The sequence below is a fragment of the Numenius arquata genome, chromosome 8, assembly GCF_964106895.1.
Source record: "Numenius arquata chromosome 8, bNumArq3.hap1.1, whole genome shotgun sequence".
Classification (NCBI taxonomy): Eukaryota; Metazoa; Chordata; class Aves; order Charadriiformes; family Scolopacidae; genus Numenius; species Numenius arquata.
In genome coordinates this window covers 33899280-33920021 of record NC_133583.1, presented here as the reverse complement: position 1 = coordinate 33920021, position 20742 = coordinate 33899280, and the positions used below count along the sequence as shown (strand labels likewise).

The window sequence follows — 20742 nt, the reverse complement described above, 5'->3', positions numbered from 1 at the left end:
AGAAGTGAACTGACACATTACTGCTAAGTTGCACTGAATAAAGTGCGTCACAATACCATAAAAAAAAAATCCCCATACCCAGGAAAAATGTGTGGGCCAGTAGAGCACTACTTACTCTGTGCCACTATAAAACATGACAGACACCAGAACCACTTCATTCACTGTTACAGGGATGGACAAAGTATCGAGTTAAAGGTTGTCAGTTGAGAAACAGTAACTGACCCAAGAGTTCTCACTCCCTCACAACTGCAGATTAGAACACACTACATAAAGTCATGCTATTTTTATTTTGTGACCAGAAGCAGCTAAGTTGACTAAGCAGCATCCGATCAGTTACTGCAGCTCAGATAAGCACTTTCACTCATGTTCATAACCTTAATTGACCTGACCATGTGGGAAGACACCTGAGTGGGACCTCTCCTCATGAGGCTGTTGCCAGAAGAGCTGAAGAAAAACCAGACAAACCTGATCAAGCTGAGAACTTTTGCCGTAAGACCCTTTGGTTGCTGCTGTGGAAACCTGGGTGGCAGACTTAGCACTTGTTTGTTCTTCTGCGTCCTTCTGGCCATCAGGACTCTGGGAATCTTTTGATGGTGTTTGTTCATCACTACGTGCAAAGACGAAAAATAGAAGGTGCATTCCGCACAAATATTTAGTCATTTATCTTCTATCCTCAGTGTTTCTTATCAAGAGTGAAATTTCCTCACAGCAAGGATCATTTCCGTTACATACTCGGGTGACTAGAGTCGGCGGGTAGTTATGCAATTTAGTACAGTATTACATTACTGGAGTAAATGTTATTGGAATGGGTACTTGCACTCATTTCATTCAACCTTCCCAAAAGCTAAGCTAGTCAAGTGGCATTCACACCCAACTAGCAACAGCAACTCACCCACTTTCCTTCTCTTTTTGACTACTTCCTTGCTCATCATCATCACTGAAATTCAGCTGCTCCGTGTAATCCACTTCACTCTGAGCACCTGACACATAAGCAAACATTCAATTAATCTTTCAGAAAGATTCAATGTACAAATAACAGGAACCATTAATCTGATGTTCTTACCTGCCCAGCCTTCATCAGCCTCAGCATCTAGGTTATCAAATTTATCAAGTTCTTTAAGTTCACTAGCACTAAGAATGGATGGGCGCTCGATAGGTTCTGAACACCATGAAGGTGGTCCTCTTCCCCTTGGCCCTCTAAAAAAGAGAAACAAAGGTCACCACTACTATTTATCCAGCAATGTGACTAGAGAAAAGATGAACTTGTATGACAATTATTTGAAATATATGGCACCGTTCTCTCAAATACAGTATAATTGTGAACTATCATCCACATACACCACCACATGGTTCTTATGGATGATCAGATGGTTACAGCCTTGCTTGCACACTTGACAAAGAAGCCAAGCAGACAGTAGAAAACCACACGGCTTGTAGCTTTCAAAAAACACGCTACATAGATCTGGCATCCTTCTTATCGCTTATTTATCCACCTCGGAGATATTTCTTTATACTTTCCATGCTTTCCCACTGTCAAAGCTTCTGTATCTTCTCTGTACTCCTATATTCAAATTCTCCCAGAGATCCCTCTAAGACTTTCTTTCCTCTTCCTGATCCCAACAACAGATCACTGATCAAAGTTTGTACCCTACTGCCTATAGCATCCCCTATTTCCTCATGCACATGCATAGCCACCCTCAACTGTAGAGAAATGCACAGAAAGGAGGAAAATTAATTTTATAATACATTACAGTTCTACTATAATTGGAGAGCAGTAGAGTTGAGAGCCAGGAATTAACTACTTTCATTACAACAATGGAAGAGTCCTTTTACAGGCAAAATACTGGTTTAAGTTTCAAAGGTGCCCCCAAGTGACTCCTCTTCTTCATACTCAAAAACCCTGTAATGTGCAGAATTCCCTCAAGTTTTGCAGTTGAATTGTCAAACAGAAACCACTCCATGGCACTGCTTCACGCAAGCCAAAGTCGTGAGACTAACCAGTGGCAGCTCTTATGCACTGTACAATCACAATCAAGATAATCAGTGCAAATTTTTTTTTTCATTGAGTCACAAATAGTTCATACCCACACAACATTAACACTCATAAGGTTTCTTACCTGCTAGGCTCAGAATTGGGAAACCTCATTGGACCTTGCATGGAAGGAGGATATGCCATTCTAGGGTACTGATTAAACATCTAAGAAAGGTTTTAAAAAAAAAAAAAGAGCCATTTGTTAAAAAATACTGAGATCAAAGGAATCATAATGGAAGTAAAGCAAGGGACTGTTTAGTATGAGGAAGAGGAGGCTGAGGGGAGACCTCATCACTCTCTTCAACTACTTGAAAGGACACTGTAGAGAGGTTGGTGCTGGTCTCTTCGCACAGGTAACTAATGACAGAACAAGAGGGAATGGCTTCAAGCTCCAACAGGTTAGGTTTAGACTGAACATTAGGAAAGAATTTTTCACAGAAAGTGGTCGGGCATTGGAATAGGCTGCCCAGGAAGGTGGTTGAGTCACCATCCCTGGATGTGTTTAAGAGACATTTAGATGTGGTGTTGGGGGATATGATATAAGGGAGAACTTTGTAGTGTAGGGTAGATGGTTGGACTCGATGATCCCAAGGGTCTCTTCCAACCTGGACGATTCTATGATTCTATAAGACTTATCACTCAAGACAGTTTGCTATCTAATGACAAGTGTGACATCAAGCCACCAAGGTGGAACAATTACAAGCGCTAATCAACTCCCGACAAGTTCAAACTCCGTGCAGCAGGACCGGCAACAGGGTAGCCACATCTTTTGAGGAATTGGTTGTGATCCCACCCTTCTAGCAGAGCTGCTAAGTGTTCTATGGAGGGAGGAGAAAGGGAAATAAGGAAATCCCACTAGCCAACAATCAGCCCCTGCTGCTTAAAACTTTTCACATAACCATCACTTACGTAAGGTGGTGTCATTGCCCTGTACTGAGATGAGATAGGTGGTTGCTGCTGGCCATTCAGCTTGGGCTGAGGGATCTGTGGTAACCGCACATCCCTCTTCTCTGCTGCCTTCTGGCCATCAGTTTGTTCTGCTGGTGTAGCGTTACCATCTTCCTGCCCAAGAGTCTTAGCTTCTTGATCAGCTGGAGAAGTGAGGGAGTTGCTTTTATTACCACCATCTCTCCAGCTAGTAGCATCTGCATGGACAGAATCAGTACGAGAAAAAAACAAGAACAAACTTTATATTACAGATTTACAAATCGATATGATGAAAAACACGTTCTTCCCACCCAGTTTTCAGTGACTCAGCGATCCATGCAAACAGATGTTCATATTTGGTACTGAAACAAGCAATGGCCACTTGAGAAAATAGGGGCTGTTTTCTAATCCTCTTCAGCTAATCCCTACATCCAGCTGCGCTTCTGAGGGGCAAGGGTTAAATTTATAGACTGTTCCAGTTGTCCTACTCTTATCTTCCAAAACACAATGCCATTTGGGAAGGATACTGATAATAGCAGAGGGGAAAAAAACAGCTTTAGCTGTGGTAAGTGGGACACTGTTGACTCAATGTGAAGATGCTGTCAAGGGACAGATCAAGCTTCTTAAGCAGCAAAGACCTACCACAAAACTCTCAAGCAGCTCAAAATGTATACCTGTGCATTATATTTCTAAGTGAAGACAGATATCCAGAGTCTGGCTTGCATGTCTATCTCATAACAATGGAATAGAAGTATGAGGGCTATACTTCTGGGTGTAAATGTCTAAAAGTCCAAGAAAATGTCTATATCTGTGTGTGAACGTCTAAGTCAGGAAAAGCAAGGAATTTGTATAACCTATCACTTGTGCCAGGCACTCCATTCTTTTAGGAGTTTCTGCCTACAAATCATGGGTTAGGCTCCCCCCCCCCCCCAAAAAATAAACTTAGCAGCACTGCTCAAATCCGTGGGGATCAACAATTCACAAACCCACACTGTAAATAAGACTTTTAGGGGCACAAACCCTCTAAGCAGTGCTAAATTACACTCCTAGATATCCATTACACTTCTTCCACTTATCTTTGTCTGGGAACACAGCTGTTAAAGGGGCAGTACTTGCCAAGTTCGTTCAGCTTTCTGCTGTCAGACCTGAAAGAAGGGCTTAATATAGCACGTACAGTACTGATCAAAACTACAACTGCCTGCAGAAGGCTGGAACAGACATACATGGCTATTCTCCTAATTTGGTATTGGACATCTCTCAAATTTCTTGAAAACTTATTCTTCACATCAAAACTAGTGAGGACATGAACATGCATGTGGCCTTGGTCTGCAGGACCTGACTGAAACAAATCAATGAAAACTGAGGCCTGTAACAAAAAGGAGTCAAGGATTCCGTGAGAGCCCAAGCCCTCTTAACAGCAGTGTACACCTTATCTACCACTGCCACAAGATAGTGCCACACCCAGTGCAGGAAACGGTCCCTAATCCATCAAACCTCATCAAAAGCAAATTTTTGAGGAAGAAAGGAATCCTGGTTTTCACTGGCAACAGGCAGAATCCCAAACGCCTCCCCATTAAAAGTATCTAGGGAAGCCACACATTTCTTCAGAGACATGTTAAAAACAGCACTGTTACAGTTGTTTTCACTAGATCTAAACTCCCACAGCTGAAACAGATCCAGCTAGTCAGAGCACCTCAGCCACAAGCTAAAGACACCTCAGCCTTTCAAATCACAGTCCATTCACTCTTTTGGTATCCTGTACATTACACTTCCTAGTCAGGCTTTTTCAGGCTACTCTTATGAGTACTAACCATCTGGGGACAACTCCAATGACAATTTATATAATTAGTTAATATTAGGAGATTTCTTTAAATACATATTTTAGCTGTTGCGATATCTAGTAGCTGGATGTACAGAAATTCTGGTATTGTGCAACTAACAAATGTTCCTCAGAGCACAAGTGGAATACGGACTAGGTTGGGAAAATGGCAAGTTAACTGTAGGATAGGATTAAATATCTTATCTTCTACACAACAAGAACACAGGAAAGCAGAAGAAAGCCCCAAAAATTCATTTCTTCAATGTAGGACTGTGTTGATTAAAACAACCATTTAATCAATTTATTTTGTAATAAAAAAGAGGCACAAGTAATCTTGTAATAAATGAGTCCCACACAAACCCATGCAATTTCAAAAAAATTTGTAGTATATACTTACTTTGTGGTCGCAAGTTGGGTCCTGATCCGTGGATCTCTTCAGGTGAATCTTTCTCTTTGCCTGACTTTTCCTGATCCCCAGCTGCCGGCAGACTGGGAAACTCTTGCTGGAAATAACTATTTACTGGAAGAGCTGGACCTACGCAGTAAGATATTAAAAAAGTCACAAATGTAGTCAGTTAAGAAATAACAGCCTGATCATCCTTAGAAAGTGAAAGTTAAAGCCACATCAATTTACTGGTAACACAATTCACATAAGCAAAGATCAATCCTTGCAAAACATTCACATTTGCTACCAAAGTTGTTGAATTTACTAGGCCTGTCAGAACTTTTGGGGCTGAGAAAAATTCGGAAGCACCAGAGCGCAGTAATGGACAGTGGAACAAGACTTAATATGGGGAGTACTTGAAGCTCCCTCAGCTCTGTCAACACTTCCCCCCACCCCCTTCCAGACAAAGATTTCCCTCATTTTATTCTACAACTATTATCAACCCAAGAATGGGCAGCTATGTTATTGTAAAGGCCTTAAGATTTAATTATGTTTCTAATAACAATTCAGGGTGTTAAAAGGCCACGGCTTTTACATTATGAGAAAAGTATCAGAACTGTAGCAGTCTTTTATTTCTAAAACCCTTGACATCATAACTCTGGATTGGAATTTAAGACTTCCGTTGCACATGGTAGGAAAGCAAAAAATACAGATTGTCTTACCCTTTAGCAGGTTTTGTTAGCATCTACTTTGAAGCAATTCCCCACAGCTCTCTCCCATACACGTAACAGATATTGACCTATTAGGTCAATAGCACTCTAGTACCAAATCACTAATAATCTTACTGAGGGAAGATTTCTGTTCTGACAGCCTGAATAATGCCCTGTTCACACATCACCTTTACTACTGGCTGCTATAAGAGACATCGTATTAGGGTACATGGACTATTGGGCAAACTGAGAAAAAGGATCTGAACATATGCCATCCAAAGCCCCCCAACCCCCTAGATGCTAGAAAAGCGACTGTTCTCTCCAACCTGTGAAAGAAGCCTTCATAACAATAAAACACAGGGATTCTGATTTTTTTAAGGTTAAGACTGAAGCACAGGGTAAATTCCTTATTCTTTGTACTTTCTTTGTAAAGGCATGACAGAAAATACCACATTTATCCCTGTGCCTACAAATTGCCTTGAAATCTTTCAATCTCCATTTGAACTCCACCTACTACAGATCACGCTAACTTTTTTTTTGTTAATGTGCATTGGACTCTTGATATTCCCAAGCAGCTACATCCAATTACTTGCTTAAGGGGAATGAAAACTGCAGTCACTGACCAGATAGCCTGCCAGGCAAGCGGGCCTCTTTAGAGGTCCTGTGGCATGCAACATTCATGAGTTTTATGAATCTTGAAAAATCTTTTCTGGTCAAGTCTACACAGTAACAGCAACAATGTTTTAATTGCTAAGTAATAGCACATTCAGCGATCAGCTTGACACCACTTGAGCTATTAACCTGAAATAGCCAGATTGTCAGCTCACAGTTCAGAAAGAAGTTAAAGAATTCATAGATGTTACAGTAGCAATTAACCCCAAGTTTTAACCAATGCATGAAAAATACACGCTGCCACTACATTTTAGAAGTCCTTCCTTTCTACATGACCACCAACAGCATCAGAGAAGGATTTAGCCTTGCCTCACTCAACTGAAGTCATTCAAGAGCATGAGGTGGCCGGCTGAATAACTTCTGGAACATGTACAAGGCATCTGGAAAAAACTACAGGTTCCACCAGCCAGCTAAAGATCAGGAAAGCATGAACACAACAGGTGTATCCCGAGCTTCAAACTGAAGGGGACAGCAAGCAGCTGATGCCAACTCACATTCTGTATTTCTTCTTGAAACAGCAAACCCACTACTGCATTAATTGAACAAAATGAGGGCGCCATCTGGGCTTGGCACACAAGCTGCCATGGTAACTACAAAATAATTAGCTAAATGCATTTTGAAGCCACTGAGCTGAATCACTATTTCCTGTGTCACAGAGACAATCTTATCAGCTTATGTAGAAAGGCTGGTATGCAGATCACTTTGCATCAGTGTTAATTCCTTTTTTTTTTATTCTACAAAATTCCTGCAAAAGCTTAAAGGAGCAGAGTTCCTGTATTTGACAAGGAAGGAAACACCGAACATTAGAGAGGAGAACAAAAAGCAGAGAATCTAGAATTGTCACTTCTAATGCTGCAAAAAAAAGGCAAAACCATTAAGATACGCAATGTTAACAAACTCCATATAATGGCTTAGAAGTTACCTCCATGCAATTCAGATTTTACTGTTCTAAGATCTCTCTATCCAGAAGAGAGCTCACTCCTTCAACTTGGAAGCCACAGAAAGCTTGCAAGTCTCAAATTTAAAGAATAAAACACGTCGCAGGTTATTTTTCAGAATAGAGACACAGGAATTCTAAGTAACCTCTCACTCTACAAGCAATTAAAAAAAAAAATCTGTTAAAGGTTTACCTCTGATCTTACATCTATAATGAAAACACTCAAGCTAAGATTCACAGTAGTGGAAATAGTTCTCCATCCTTTCATACAATTATGTTAAAAAAAAAACCCCAAACATACCCCTAATGCTTTCCCATTAAAAAAAGAGACCTGCTTGAACACTTTGAAAACAAAATAACCAAGGAATCTAAAACAGAGGAAAAAGTATTGCTATAGCAGATGTTTAAATACAAGCAAGGCTACACACACTTTGCACAAAATGTTCCGAAATTATGATTAGAATGACCACTAACTGTTTAAGTTCTCCTTCCCATGCCCAAATTGCATGCATCATAAGCACTGACTGAGATTTTCCCTCCTCACCACAGACATGTTCAAGATCTTTTGTGAAGAATAACCTGGGAATCCTGGTGGACAAGTTGACCATGAGCCAGCAACGTGCCCTTGCGGCCAAGAAGGCCAATGATATCCTGGGGTGCATAAAAAAAAAAAAAGAGGGTGGCCAGCAGGTTGAGGGAGGTTATCCTCCCACAGTCAGGCCACATCTGGAGTGCTGGGTCTAGTTCTGGGCTCCCCAGTTCAAGACAGACAAGGAACTACTGGAGACAGTCCAGCAGAAGGCTACAAAAATGATCAGGGGACTGGAGCATCTCTTATAAGTAAAGGGTGAGAAACCTGGGTCTGTTCAGTGTGGAGAAGATTAAGAGGGTATCTCACCAATGCTTATAAAATACCTAGAAGGAGGGTGTCAAGAGGATAGGGCCAGTCTCTTTTCAGTGGCACCCAGTGACAGGACAAGGGGCAACAGGCACAAACTGGAACAGAGGAAGCTCCATCTGAACACGAGGAAAAACTTCTTTTCTTTGAGGGTGACAGAGCACTGGAACAGACTGCCCTGAGAGGTTGTGGAGTTTCCTTCTCTGGAGATATTAAAAATCCGCCTGGACACAATGCCGTGCAACCTGCTCAAGAACTTGCTTTAGCAGTGGGGTTGGACTAGATGATCTCCAGAGGTCCATTCCAACCCCTACCATTCTGAAATTCTGGGATCTTCCACTGTCACCACCATTTCCCTGTCAATCCAAAAAGAGGTGACTATGCCAGCCCTTTAAAAGGCAGTCAGACCTGCTGCTAAACCAGGCTGGAGCTCACCTGAGTAACAGGGGACTGGCTCATCTTACAACCAAGAATGTTACTTCCACAGCATTTGTAGTCCCAGCTGGACCGATCAAGACTCAAATGGTTGTTGAGTCTGAGGGCCTCTCACAGCAGCATTCAAAGCCTGGTAGGCCAGTCAAGAATCCTTCTACCTTCAACATCACTTACCATCTTGTCCACCTGGTTTGGTGTTGGCCCATGATTTGGCAACAGGAGCTGCTTCTGGAGGAGCAGGAACAGCAGGTTTTGGCTGTGTCTGCGGCACGTCTGGTTGTCTGGAATTAGAGGAAAAGCATTTGTGAATGTGTGAGTGCAGAATAAGATCTCCAGGATTACTACTGCAAACAAGTCAATGAAATGAGGTATCTACACAGCTGAAGAACCAGTAACTACTTTTCTGCAGAAAAAGAATTTTCTTATACAAAAGGAGTTGTTATAGTTACAGTTAAAAATGGGAATCAATTAGCTAATTCTTTCAAAAGTAGATTTCCCAAAGTGGAGAGGAATGAATAAAAATGGCTGGGCAGAAAATGCTGTCAGGTGTGAACAGAATTATAACTTTTGAAGTAGTGTATTGGACAATCAAAAAACCAAATCAATCTACAACCTCGGAAGGAAATAATTTGTAATAATGTTCTCTCGCCTCAGGAGTTAGGAGGGGAAAGCATTTAAATGCCACCACAAACTGAGAGAAAGAAGGTAAGTATGTCAGAACTTAAGAAGTAAAAGGACCCGATAAGAAAAACTAAAGACACACAAAAATTTATGGGTATCATGAATCGGTGCCCAGAAGTCTATTAAGAACAAAGTCTCAAATTCACCATCCTGAGGCAGACATAAGCACTCATTTTTTCCAATATAAAAGCCAGGCATATTCTTGAAGATCCTTCCTGTCTACAGATTCAGTGATGTTGTTTACCTTTTTGCAAGAATAGCTCTTTCTGAAATCTACACGTTCAGTGAGACTCCAAAGCATTAGCATCCACAAGTCAAAACCTCCAGCTCATTAGTAATAACTTTTGATAAAATAGGAATTATGGGGCAAATCCAGTAGTCTAGAATCACTTGATTATACCAATAAAGAGTTAAGTATTGCAATATCATGTCAGTTAATGTAAAATAAACAGTTGCAAATGCTTTGAATAGATCCTAAATTCTGAGGACTGCCACTGAGAAGTCAGTTCCATTTGGGTTCTGCAGCCATCAACCCAAAGCCCTACAGGGTAGTCTCAGAACTGACACAGAAGTAAACATCACAAAAAAAAAAAAATCACTGCTGGGGAGAAATACACTGGCTTTTCACAAGGATAACTGAATGCAATTTTCATTTGTTCACACAGATTACCAAGATTTTTCTTAAAAAAACCCTCATCTTTTCTGTTTCCACTTAGCTGTGTTTTCTTACAGCTGCAGATTTTCTAAGCAGACTTTAGTGACTGAAGTTGTAACTTGCATAGCCGTACTTTGTCATACATAAGTGAAACAAGGAACAAGACCGTTAAGACTTTATTCCTTTCATTTCTTGCAATTCTACTCTGTTTGAAAGCCAAGCCCATTTATAATCTGAGTTATCCAAACACTGTCCTATAGTTGTGGGTATTGATGAGGGAAAAAACTCAGCTTGGTGCTAGCTGAATTAATAAAATCAATACATGACCAGCTGCACTATCCAGGAAAAAGGGACTGAGGCAACACCCATAGAGAAGAGTGACAACTTGGGAAAGCAGCAGAAAATTTTTTGTCATAATTACAGGGAACAACTCACTCATGTGAACTCCAATGTAGTGATACAAGGAAAAAAAGAATTAAACTAAAGCAAGCTGATGTTAAGATGCTACCTTTATCCACAACACTTGTGAAAGGATACCAAAACACTTTACATGTAAACAGCAGCATTTATGAGCATGTTGAAATAGTGGAGAAATATAGCAGTAGTTACACAAAAACGGTCTCAAGACTCGAGCAAGCACATTAGATGGTCTGAATTTACAATTTACCCATGGCCTGGGCATATATGCCTGTTCTTGTGAACGAATCCCTCCCCCACCCCTAGTTTTACTTGCAGGTGGTCTTTGAGGTGTTTATCAGAATAATGCATATGAAAGTACAAAGGCAAACACCTTCCAATTGCAGATAAGGGACAGCTATTTATTTATTTTTAAACACATCATCCACTACTGGAATATACTTCTAACACATGCAGTAGGCTATGGAAAGGCAGACAAAGATGCAGATAAAAATGTCTTTTAGTCAAACAAGCTACTCACTCAACAAAGATTTAACTAGACAAAGTGTAAATGACCTTGAAGTACAGGAAGATGCTGTTATAGTACCATACAAAACACTGGGCACAAAATTGTAAATTCATAGTTTCAGAAGCTTAAAATAAAAAGCTAAACTATACTCCTGAAGTCTAACAGCTTTTCAGAGATGTCAGAAATTGGCATCTCATGTAGGAAAGTATACAAGGAGAAATAAAGGGACAGCAAGAAGGGAAGAAAACCTTTCATCATCTTTTGCTTTCACAAGTGCTAGTGACATACAATCAGTGCCTCTGTCTTCAAGTGTTTTTCAGAACAATTTATAAGTCAAAGAATAAACATTAAAACTCACTTCTACTTTTGTAGTGAGAATCATATCCTATTTTAAGCTTACATGGCAAAAAGTTTGCTTTAAAATATCTTCTAATTAGATATCAAAAAGTTTTAGTCTCCATTTTCTTTAGTTGACCTCCTATACAAGTGTGAAAAACTTAGCAGATGAAACTGTACAGAGGATGGGGAAATATATTATACACAGTATGCAGCAGTGCATCAACATCACCATCACTTCTATTTTGTTTATATCACATACTGGGGGAGTGTGAAATAGTGTAAAGTTTAAGACAGAAAAATTTTAAGTCTGTATAACGTATGGCATACTAACCAAACAAATTAAAGCGTAAATATTAAGAACCATTAGGAAAATAAAGCAGAGATTCAAACAAATACATCTAAACCAGGAATTTTTGAGCTTTCTCTGCCATACATCAGGCACAATCACACTAAATTAAACAGATTTTTGCATTCTCCCACGAACTTGAAAGCTATTATTTAATTTAGCTGCTGTGAACCCAAGGGTTCCTCCTAGTTTCAAGAGAATTTTCAGGTGATTACGCTGATCTTACAAAAATGTGCTATGGTATTTCCTTTAAGGAGCCATCAAAATCTACAGAAAGGTAGCCACATCAGGTTGCTAAAGGAAACACCCCCTCATATGGAATTTAAAAGCATACTGCTTTCAACTTAAGTGAGGGGTTTTTGTGGATTTTTTTGGTTTTGGGGTGGTTTTTTTTTTTGTTTGTTCGGTTTGGTTTTTTTCTTAAAAAAAAAAACAACAAAAAACAAACAACCTATCCCCCTAATAGCAAGATTCTTCCTCACAAAAATTAAAGTGGTGCTATTTCTTCTCTAGCAGCTATCTTGAGAACAGTCAAGTCTAGCCACTTTCTTCCCATACCCTGCCCACCCCAAGTTTTGGGAAAACTTGAGAGAAATAGCACAGCAAAACAACCCAGACCTCACTGGTCACTTACTTTTCTTCTTCGTGTTGTTCTTGTTTTGAAGCCCATCCTGTGCCGTCTTTAGGCACAATGTTCACATTAGGGTCATTGCCTTTGTTCTCTGCTTTGAGACTGGGGAGGTTTGCTGGAGGAGGCATCCTCCTTGAAATAGCAACTTTTCCAAGACTCTGTAATCCATGGCGTGCGGCAACTGCATGCCAAAACAGAAAGTGAAAGTTAACAATGCTGTTTAGCAGGTAGTATTCCTGCAAAGCTACATAAATCAGTGTTTTGCGAGAAACTCAGAAAAATTTGAGAGTATAAGAATTAGAAATTAAAAATCCTTCATAACTAAAAAAAGAAAAAGGGAACCAGCATGTCATTCCCCTCATGGTTCTCAATCCAATCAATCATTAAAAAGTAGGCCCAGAGTGGCCTTATTTGAAAAGTCAGTATAAGTTTCACCCAGTGTTTGTCTGCAAACCAGACAAAGCACCCAATCCGAAAGGCAGCACTGCCTTCTTGTTAATCAAACACCTTCAGTATCACAAAGGTTTTCTGAAATACAGTAAAAAGCACAGCTGGAGAATGGCATGGCATGTGCTGATAACAAATGGAGACTGCAGCTATACACCAGTTTTTATTTACCTATATTCTACTTCTTAGTAGACTGCAACTGCTCTCTCCCTGAACTGACACTCTTGTTTACAACTAACAAGAAACTGTAATCAACACTGCTTTTCAGAAATCTTCCACTTCACTGTTGTATCGTGCAGTTAAAAAAAATTAAAATAGCTTGCTTTGGTGAAGTACTCATATACTTTGCACTCTTAATTAGTACTACAGTAATGATGAAACAGAATGCAAAACTGAACTCAGTTTACTCACCTGTGGTTTTCTGAGTTTCCAGTGACTTTCCCTTGTAAGTATTAAACAGACTGAGTGTTGCATACTTCGTTTTTCCATCCTTTGCTTTTGTACTCTGGCCTGACTTTTCCGACATTTCGATGGAAAATCATCGAGTCTGGTACCTCCTGCTCACTCCTCAAAATTTGCCTGAAAAGAAAAACAACAGAAAAGTAAAGTATTGGCTTATATTCAAATTGCTTAAGACAGAGTTCACAGGACAAAAGTGGACAGCATATTTAACACCATTAGCACTGTTTCATCTAAGCCCATGGGAGAAGCCATGGAATACATTAGCTCCAGAAACCCCTAGCCTTATGTAACACTTGTAATTTTAAAGTATTTCCATCTCTACAATTTGAATGTCACAAAATCAGCAGAATCAGCATGTAATTAATATCAAAGCCTGTGAAAGCAGTAAATATTATCCATGATCTCACTAAAAGCAACAAACATGCAAAGTTTCCAACCAGCAGCTAGTTCCCCACTGGGGAAGCTCAATGACTTCACCCACTCCCAAAGCCAAGTGCTGAGATACCATTAACTGTGGTAAAGTATTTCTGGAATTCAGCGCTTATTTTTCCAATTAAAATCATCATGAACTCAGCAGCTAAAGAAATTAAATACACTGAGTCAGAAGTTTTCTTTATCAAAATTAGGAACACAGTATGTTCTGACAGGGAGGGTGTAAATTCCTTAAACCAAGAGTTACACTATTCTTCTTACAGCAGCAAACTACAGGGCTGTTACAAAAGGTCACCTCTCTCCTTCCCTCAGAATAGCAGACCTTGAGAAAAAGAACCCAGTAATTATCACTGATCTTTCACTAGAAGTTCTTAGAAGGAACTTGCCAGAGTTGCTGCTCATAATCAGGCAGGAACACAAGAGAACATTCACTTAAACAGAACATTATTATACAGTTGATTTATCTCAGCAATACTCAAAACACTTGCTGCCCCCCTTACAATAACATTTTTTAATATATTTCCATATGAATTCCAGAATAGTTATACACACTCAAGTATTCTTGTGTTTCACTCTAAAAGCACATAGTAAGAAGCAAGACATCATGCTCAAACCCACTGGTGATCAACAAACTCCCTGGTCAAACTCAGAGCCTCAGAAGATCTTCAAAAGGAACTTAGTTCACATGCAATGCACTCGTATTAAGAAGAGTCTCCACAGACAAGCAGTCTAAAGAATAAAGCACTTATTTGATCATGACAGATACTAACCAATGTCTAAAGATCAGGGAAGTCATTTATATAGAAATAGTAACATTCCCATGCTCCTCTGCCTTCTACCTCAATTTACAAGCCACAATTGAAAAGATAAGAAAGAAAAATACCAAATAACCTTGGGATGGTCCAGCTTCAGCAAGATTTCAGCCAAATGCTATTCTACTACAATCCATGGAGACTTTTGCAAAGGAGACAGTCTTCAGCTTCACGTGGAGCCACACAAGGCTACGAAATACATCCTTCCCTCTCACGAGGAGAAAGCAACTACCAGGTTGTTGGTGTTTTTTCCAGGTTGGTCAGCATTCAGCTATTCTACCAACAGCCATTCCTCATGTCATCCAAAAACCATGAAATACAGGATGGAAGCAGGGTGAACCCAGTCCACCAAGCAACCAGAACACAGACCTCAGATATGGCTGTTAGGCCATCCCTTATCTATCCCCAAACCTACATATTGAAGCTGCAAGGTTTCACTGGAAGCCACAGCCCACTACTCAGACATCATTACAGGCACAGGGAAGAAAAAACCAAGCAGCCTGATATAGGTATTTAGACATGCTTTAGATAGCTTTTGGAGCTATCAGTCAAGCAGATTTCAAGCAACAATTCACTGTTCAGGCTGCCCCAATACTTATTTGCAATTCAACAACATGTCAAGCTTTGCCCTTTATTATTATTCATAGCCACGCAACCACCTTCAGCTAGTCTGGAGACCTGAATCCAGGCAGACTAGTTTATCAAGCTGGAGTCTAAATCAGACATTAGACCCTGCATTAGCTTCTTCTTCTATGAGGAAACTCAGTTTATCGTAAGTTCTTCAGTAAAATGTCTGTGAAAGAACCTGGCAGATTCTTTCATTTCTCCTGTTACTCTCCGTTCCCAGACTTGTATTTATGATAAAGAGCCCACCACAATCATCCTGGAGCATCAGAGGAGAAGGTACTCGGCAGATAATTACCAGGAATGCATGGGTGGCAAACAAGCTTTCAGGTGTGCATATAACCATATCAAGTAATACACTATAATTACTTCATACTTAGCTATGCTCGCACGCTCTTTCAAGTGAGAACAACTCATATACAGCTTTAATTTTCAGCCCAAGACTCATCCCAGCCCGAGATTTTGTAAACAAGAAGTAGCTTCACAGCCCTGAATAAACTAGAAGTTGGCAAACAAAAAAAAAGAAAAAGAAGATGACTCAAGTAATTTTTTGCCCCTCGCCCCTTCCCTCCCCAAAAGCAGTGAAGCCCTAACAGACACAGGCAGAGCAGAAAGCAGTTTGAGGATTGTTTGAGACAACATTGAGTTTTTGTCATACTTTCCAAAGCCTGTACCTCTGGTAGAGATCAAACGTGGAAAATCTTAATCTTAACTCTCTTCTTTACAGAATAAGATAGAATTCATTCTTGGACAAATCTTAATTGTAACAATTGGTCTTTCTAGAACATTTAATAGCTTAAAGAATAGGAGGCAGTGATCATGCTCCCCACTAATGCTTTATGTCGAATTTACAAAAATTGGTCTGCTCATTACAGCTGAGCTCTATGCCTTTTATAGTATTAAAATTCACACTATTTGGCAAGTTTTTCCAAAGTTACACTACAAAGAAAAAGAAACAGAATATTCTAAATTGATTAAAATTGCACATTCCTGAGTAATCTGACTTGCAGAAATCAAGCACTGCAAACAGTGCTGTTTTACATTAGGCCAATCAATATATTCATACTTAACTAAGTTTAGACCTGATACCGGTTGCCAAAGAAGATATACTTGCAAAATTAGACTTTAGACCAGGTACTCAGGCCAGGGATGACAAATCCTCCCTCTGAAGAGCCCATGTGGCCCTCTACAAACATACCTGCCAGGTCACCCAGTGCCACCTAACAGTTATAAAGAGATAATTGCATAGTTTCGAGCCATATGAAACATACCCAGCTCCAAGACCTTTGCCTTTTCACTCAAACTTTAGTTGCATATGCTATATCCCTATACTGGAGCTCTGGAATCGTTCCCTCTGTAGCACCACCTACAAGGTATTTTAACATAGGACATGTTTAGTTTTTGCATACAATAGATTGGCAAGTACTAGACTCACCAAGTGATTCCCAATTTGCCCTAATATCTTTTGTTATTATCAATAAGGTAGCTGTTATATTAGTCAAATCCTTAAAAGCAAAGTGCTGTTGTCCGCTAGGTCTAGACTCATTGTCCCACGAGTGAGAACATGAAACAGTTGTATACCTCTGAACAGCAGCAATGTACAAAAGATGTCGGAACTACTTACCAAAATTAAGTAACTACCATGACAGCAAAGAGAAGGACAGCCAACAGTGCAAGCAATAAAGGCAGCTGGCAGGGTTCACTACACTATTAAGAATTTTAAGCAAGTCAGCAGTTCATTTTGAATGACTGCAGTTACTATTATGCATAATTACAGAAGGCACAATGTTCCCAAAATTCCAGGGCAAAGATTACCTTTCAGCTGCTCTGTAATGTTATCAAATAAATTAACTGACCTTTGCCATAGCCTTCAGATTTTAAGTTTAAAATTACTAATGTAATTTCTGTACCAGACTATTTTTTCAGACTGCAAGTGGTTGGCTTATTTAGATCCTGCAATGAACTCAGAAGCACATGTACAGAAATTAGCACAATAAATAGCTGCCACAAATTCTAGATATCCTGGTCTAGAATTAAGGAATATTTACCTGTACCCTCTTAGATACTTACTGTTGGTAGAAGAGCCAAAAAAATGCAGTATATTCAAGACTGTAGAATCATATTTTAAAAATAATAATACAAACCCAGCAAACATAAAAACCCATACGTACCACACAGACCTTTCCCACTTAGTTCCTAGCTCTTCTGATCATTTCAGAATTCCCCAAAATGCCTTGTTTGGAATTTAATGATACTAGTTCATACGTCTGTAAACTCTGCATAGTGTTCCATTAAGACCAACTGCAGACTAGAAAAGATCTTACCTCCACTTTGGAAAAATTTCTTACGCTATTAAATAAGGAACACAGTATTACATATTTTGAGGTCACTTTTGAGGATCAGAATTGTAAGGAGTTTAAAACATTTAACAACTTAACTCAGCAATTATTGTCTGGTTTCCTTCCTTCTCTCCTACCACATCCACTTCAGTATTTTGCAGTTTTCAGAAGAAAAACTGTAGCATAGGCTGATCCCTGAGGCACTAGAAAAATCTATAGAGGACTACTGCTTATGGCCACCAAACGGAAAATCAAGTGAGTTTTACTCCTTAGAACCAAAGCACTCTGTCATGAGACAAAGCTGTAGTAAAGCAGGCTTTGCTCATTCTATTATTCTTCAAATTACTCCCCCTTAAAGCCTAAGCAAGTCTTTCCAAAACCCTACCAAAACTAGGTATGTCAGGTGGAAAATATCATGACAGAAGAAAGCCATTTTAGGACATTATCGCACACATGCATCTTACAAAAATGCAGTCTCTGGATACCAGAAACGAGCATCCACAAATATGTCTGCATCAGTTTTAAGAGACATCTAACAGCAGTCTAAACAGAGCCACTAAGCTATGCAATGAAAAGCAACCAAAATTAGCCACCCTCAAAAAGCCTACACAGAAACTAACTTTACCACAAAGCATATGTTAGTTTAAACTAGCAATCAGTAGAGCAATTCTTTCACTGCCTTAGAAAGACCGGGAGGCACACTGTTGAACTGTCTTCTGTGAGAAATACTTGTCACCTAGAATACAGCCTTCCAACAGGACAACCACCAACAAACCACAACATCTCAGGGAACTTTTATTAGGAGTCTCTCAAGTAGTAGTGATTAACACTTTTAAGATAAACTTTTAGGACATCCTGCAGCAGAAAAATATTAAGACAGACTAAAATAATCTGTCAGTTCTATTAGTTTTTTTTCCAGGGCACTCTTGAAAACAAAAGGAAAAATTATTTAAGAGCAGCTGGCTGGAGTAAAAAAACCACAGATAAAAGGACAGCAACCATGCAAACCTCAAATTTGTCTCTATCCACAGGTTTGAATATATATTTAACTATATGCACATGAACATTTCACTTAAGATGCACAGAAATCATATTGCTGTGGAACAGCCCTGCCAAAAGAAGCTTGATCCATAGGATCAATCACGATCACACGTCTTTTTAAATGTGCCCATATAACAAGGGATCAAAAAGCCACAGACTCACACTGACAATAAAACTGTCAAAAATGCACTAAATATTTTCATGTGTCACACAGCTTATTTCTTTCAGCTAACAATTTCTGGTATCTGTACTGTTTATGAAGTCTCCTTCTGAAGTGATCTCAGGTAACAGAGAGGTTATGGTCCCCCACCTCAGAGACAGAATGATGCCAGTACAGACAGTTAAGAGCTCTGGGAAAAGAAAGGACAGTTTTCATTTCATTGAGTTTGAGGATAACTTTTTTTTTTGCACGCTTACATTTAGAGTGTGAAATAAAACTGTTCACTATTTTAACAAACATTATCTAAATGTTATCTAAGGCACTACTGTTACCCAGGGATCCAATGTTTTTAATGCTTATGTATGTCACTTTCTTCCATGTTTTACGCCAGTGACACAATTTTGGTCTCCCACTTTCTACTGGATAACAGAAGCTGTTCATCAACGCAGCTCTTATACTTTTGCCTTTTAAAGGAAAGAAGGAGATGATGTAAAGAGACATTCAAACACATATACAGCTATTCTTATGAACAAAACGCTGAAATTAGTAAGCACCTCCCTAAAATTTTTATTCAGATCCCAGCTACTGTATATGTAGATGATGTAATACCTGCCTACTTCGGCTTTATAATTACACTTTTAAGTACTCTTCTGGCTGCAGATTCTTCCACACTCGAGATATAAACCCAGTTTTATCACTATAATAGATTAAAATCTAAAATGTACAAAGTGCTATCAATGAAACTTTTAAAATAAGTAGCGTAAGACTGGCTACAGAAGGCATGTTACAAATTATCAAAGATCAAAAAGCCACATTTTTGAGATGTACAAAGACAGCAGGTTTTAAAGGTTCATAGGTACTAAAAGACAACCAAATAATGACTACCTTTTTTTTTTTTAAACACTTGCTTGTCATCTTTGTAAAGAGACTGCCAAATACTGAAGTAAAACAAATTATCCTCGAAAAAGTAAGGTTCTCTCCAAATCCCTGCACAGAATTCTTTTGGCTGTGAGAACATCCCATACAGGTCTTTAAATCTTTATCACATCAAGTAGAAGTGGTTCAAATGAGAAAAAAAAGTATCTTTTTTTCCAAGGGAAAAAGCTGGAAGGCAAATCACTGGCATCACCTCTCTCACTGGAAGAGTCTGACGAACTGAAATTAAATTTCAGTTTAAATTTTAGACTAAAGCCACAATGTTTCCAATCTATTTAGGCATCTACCTCCTGCTACAGTCAATGGGAATTAGGCTCCTACAGGGTATGATTGGAGCTGAAGTTCACAGCCTGTGACTCAGTTTAGCAGAGTGGCTAGTAACTTTTTATGCGTAGTTTCACTGTTACCATTCCAAAGCTCACCAAGAGCCAGCAACTTTTACTTTATAACTACTAAGATACAAATAGACTCATTGGGCCTTCCCATACAACAAACAAGATTTGTAAGGAGGCAGCACATCAAGAAACCTAAGAAAGCAACAGATGCGGCTCCCAAGCTACAGGCAGCAAATGGTGTCTGGAGTGCAGACACTTACTAACCAGCCGCAGATGAACAGGTGACTGAGAGGGAGTTCAGGACCAACTAACAACCAACCCCTGCCCTTCCTCCCAGCAGGGAAAAACATTTCCCGAGACTACTGCTCCTATGTCTTCACATTAAGGTTTTCACTCTTTGTAGTAAATTTACAACCTCTGTAAAGGAAGGACTAGAAGCTTACAATTAAAACAGAAATAAATTTTTAAAAGTATCAGGTATTAAACAAGATCAAATTAAGAAACACTTTTCAACATTTTTTGTATCTTCAAACTTTTGTATCTTTTGTAGCTTCAACCTAAACACAGACAAAGCTCCAAAGCTCTCCCCTCTTGATCGTCACATTAAACACTATTTCCAGAATTTCAGAACAAAACAGTAGTAGAATATAATTCTTTGAATTACCAGAAGTTAGATAATTAAAAAGGGTACAAGTATCACCAGAGAGTTTTAACAAAAAAGCCTCTACTATTTCATACGACTTCCTAGTCTGGAACATCGTT

General features: G+C 39.3%; 1 protein-coding gene across 1 annotated transcript in view; it reads right to left on the bottom strand.

Moving 5' to 3' along the window:
* The window catches only part of PRRC2C (proline rich coiled-coil 2C), a 75801-nt gene that overhangs the window by 45072 nt on the left and 9987 nt on the right, over positions 1-20742 (bottom strand). The window contains exons 2-10 of the mRNA XM_074152734.1: positions 13251-13418; positions 12396-12573; positions 8990-9096; positions 5176-5313; positions 2942-3177; positions 2118-2197; positions 1064-1197; positions 893-980; positions 466-607 (exon numbers count right to left, since the gene is read on the bottom strand). Of these exons, the coding sequence (XP_074008835.1) occupies positions 466-607; positions 893-980; positions 1064-1197; positions 2118-2197; positions 2942-3177; positions 5176-5313; positions 8990-9096; positions 12396-12573; positions 13251-13365 (1218 nt within the window). The 5' untranslated portion in view covers positions 13366-13418. The remainder of the gene's footprint in view (positions 1-465; positions 608-892; positions 981-1063; positions 1198-2117; positions 2198-2941; positions 3178-5175; positions 5314-8989; positions 9097-12395; positions 12574-13250; positions 13419-20742) is intronic.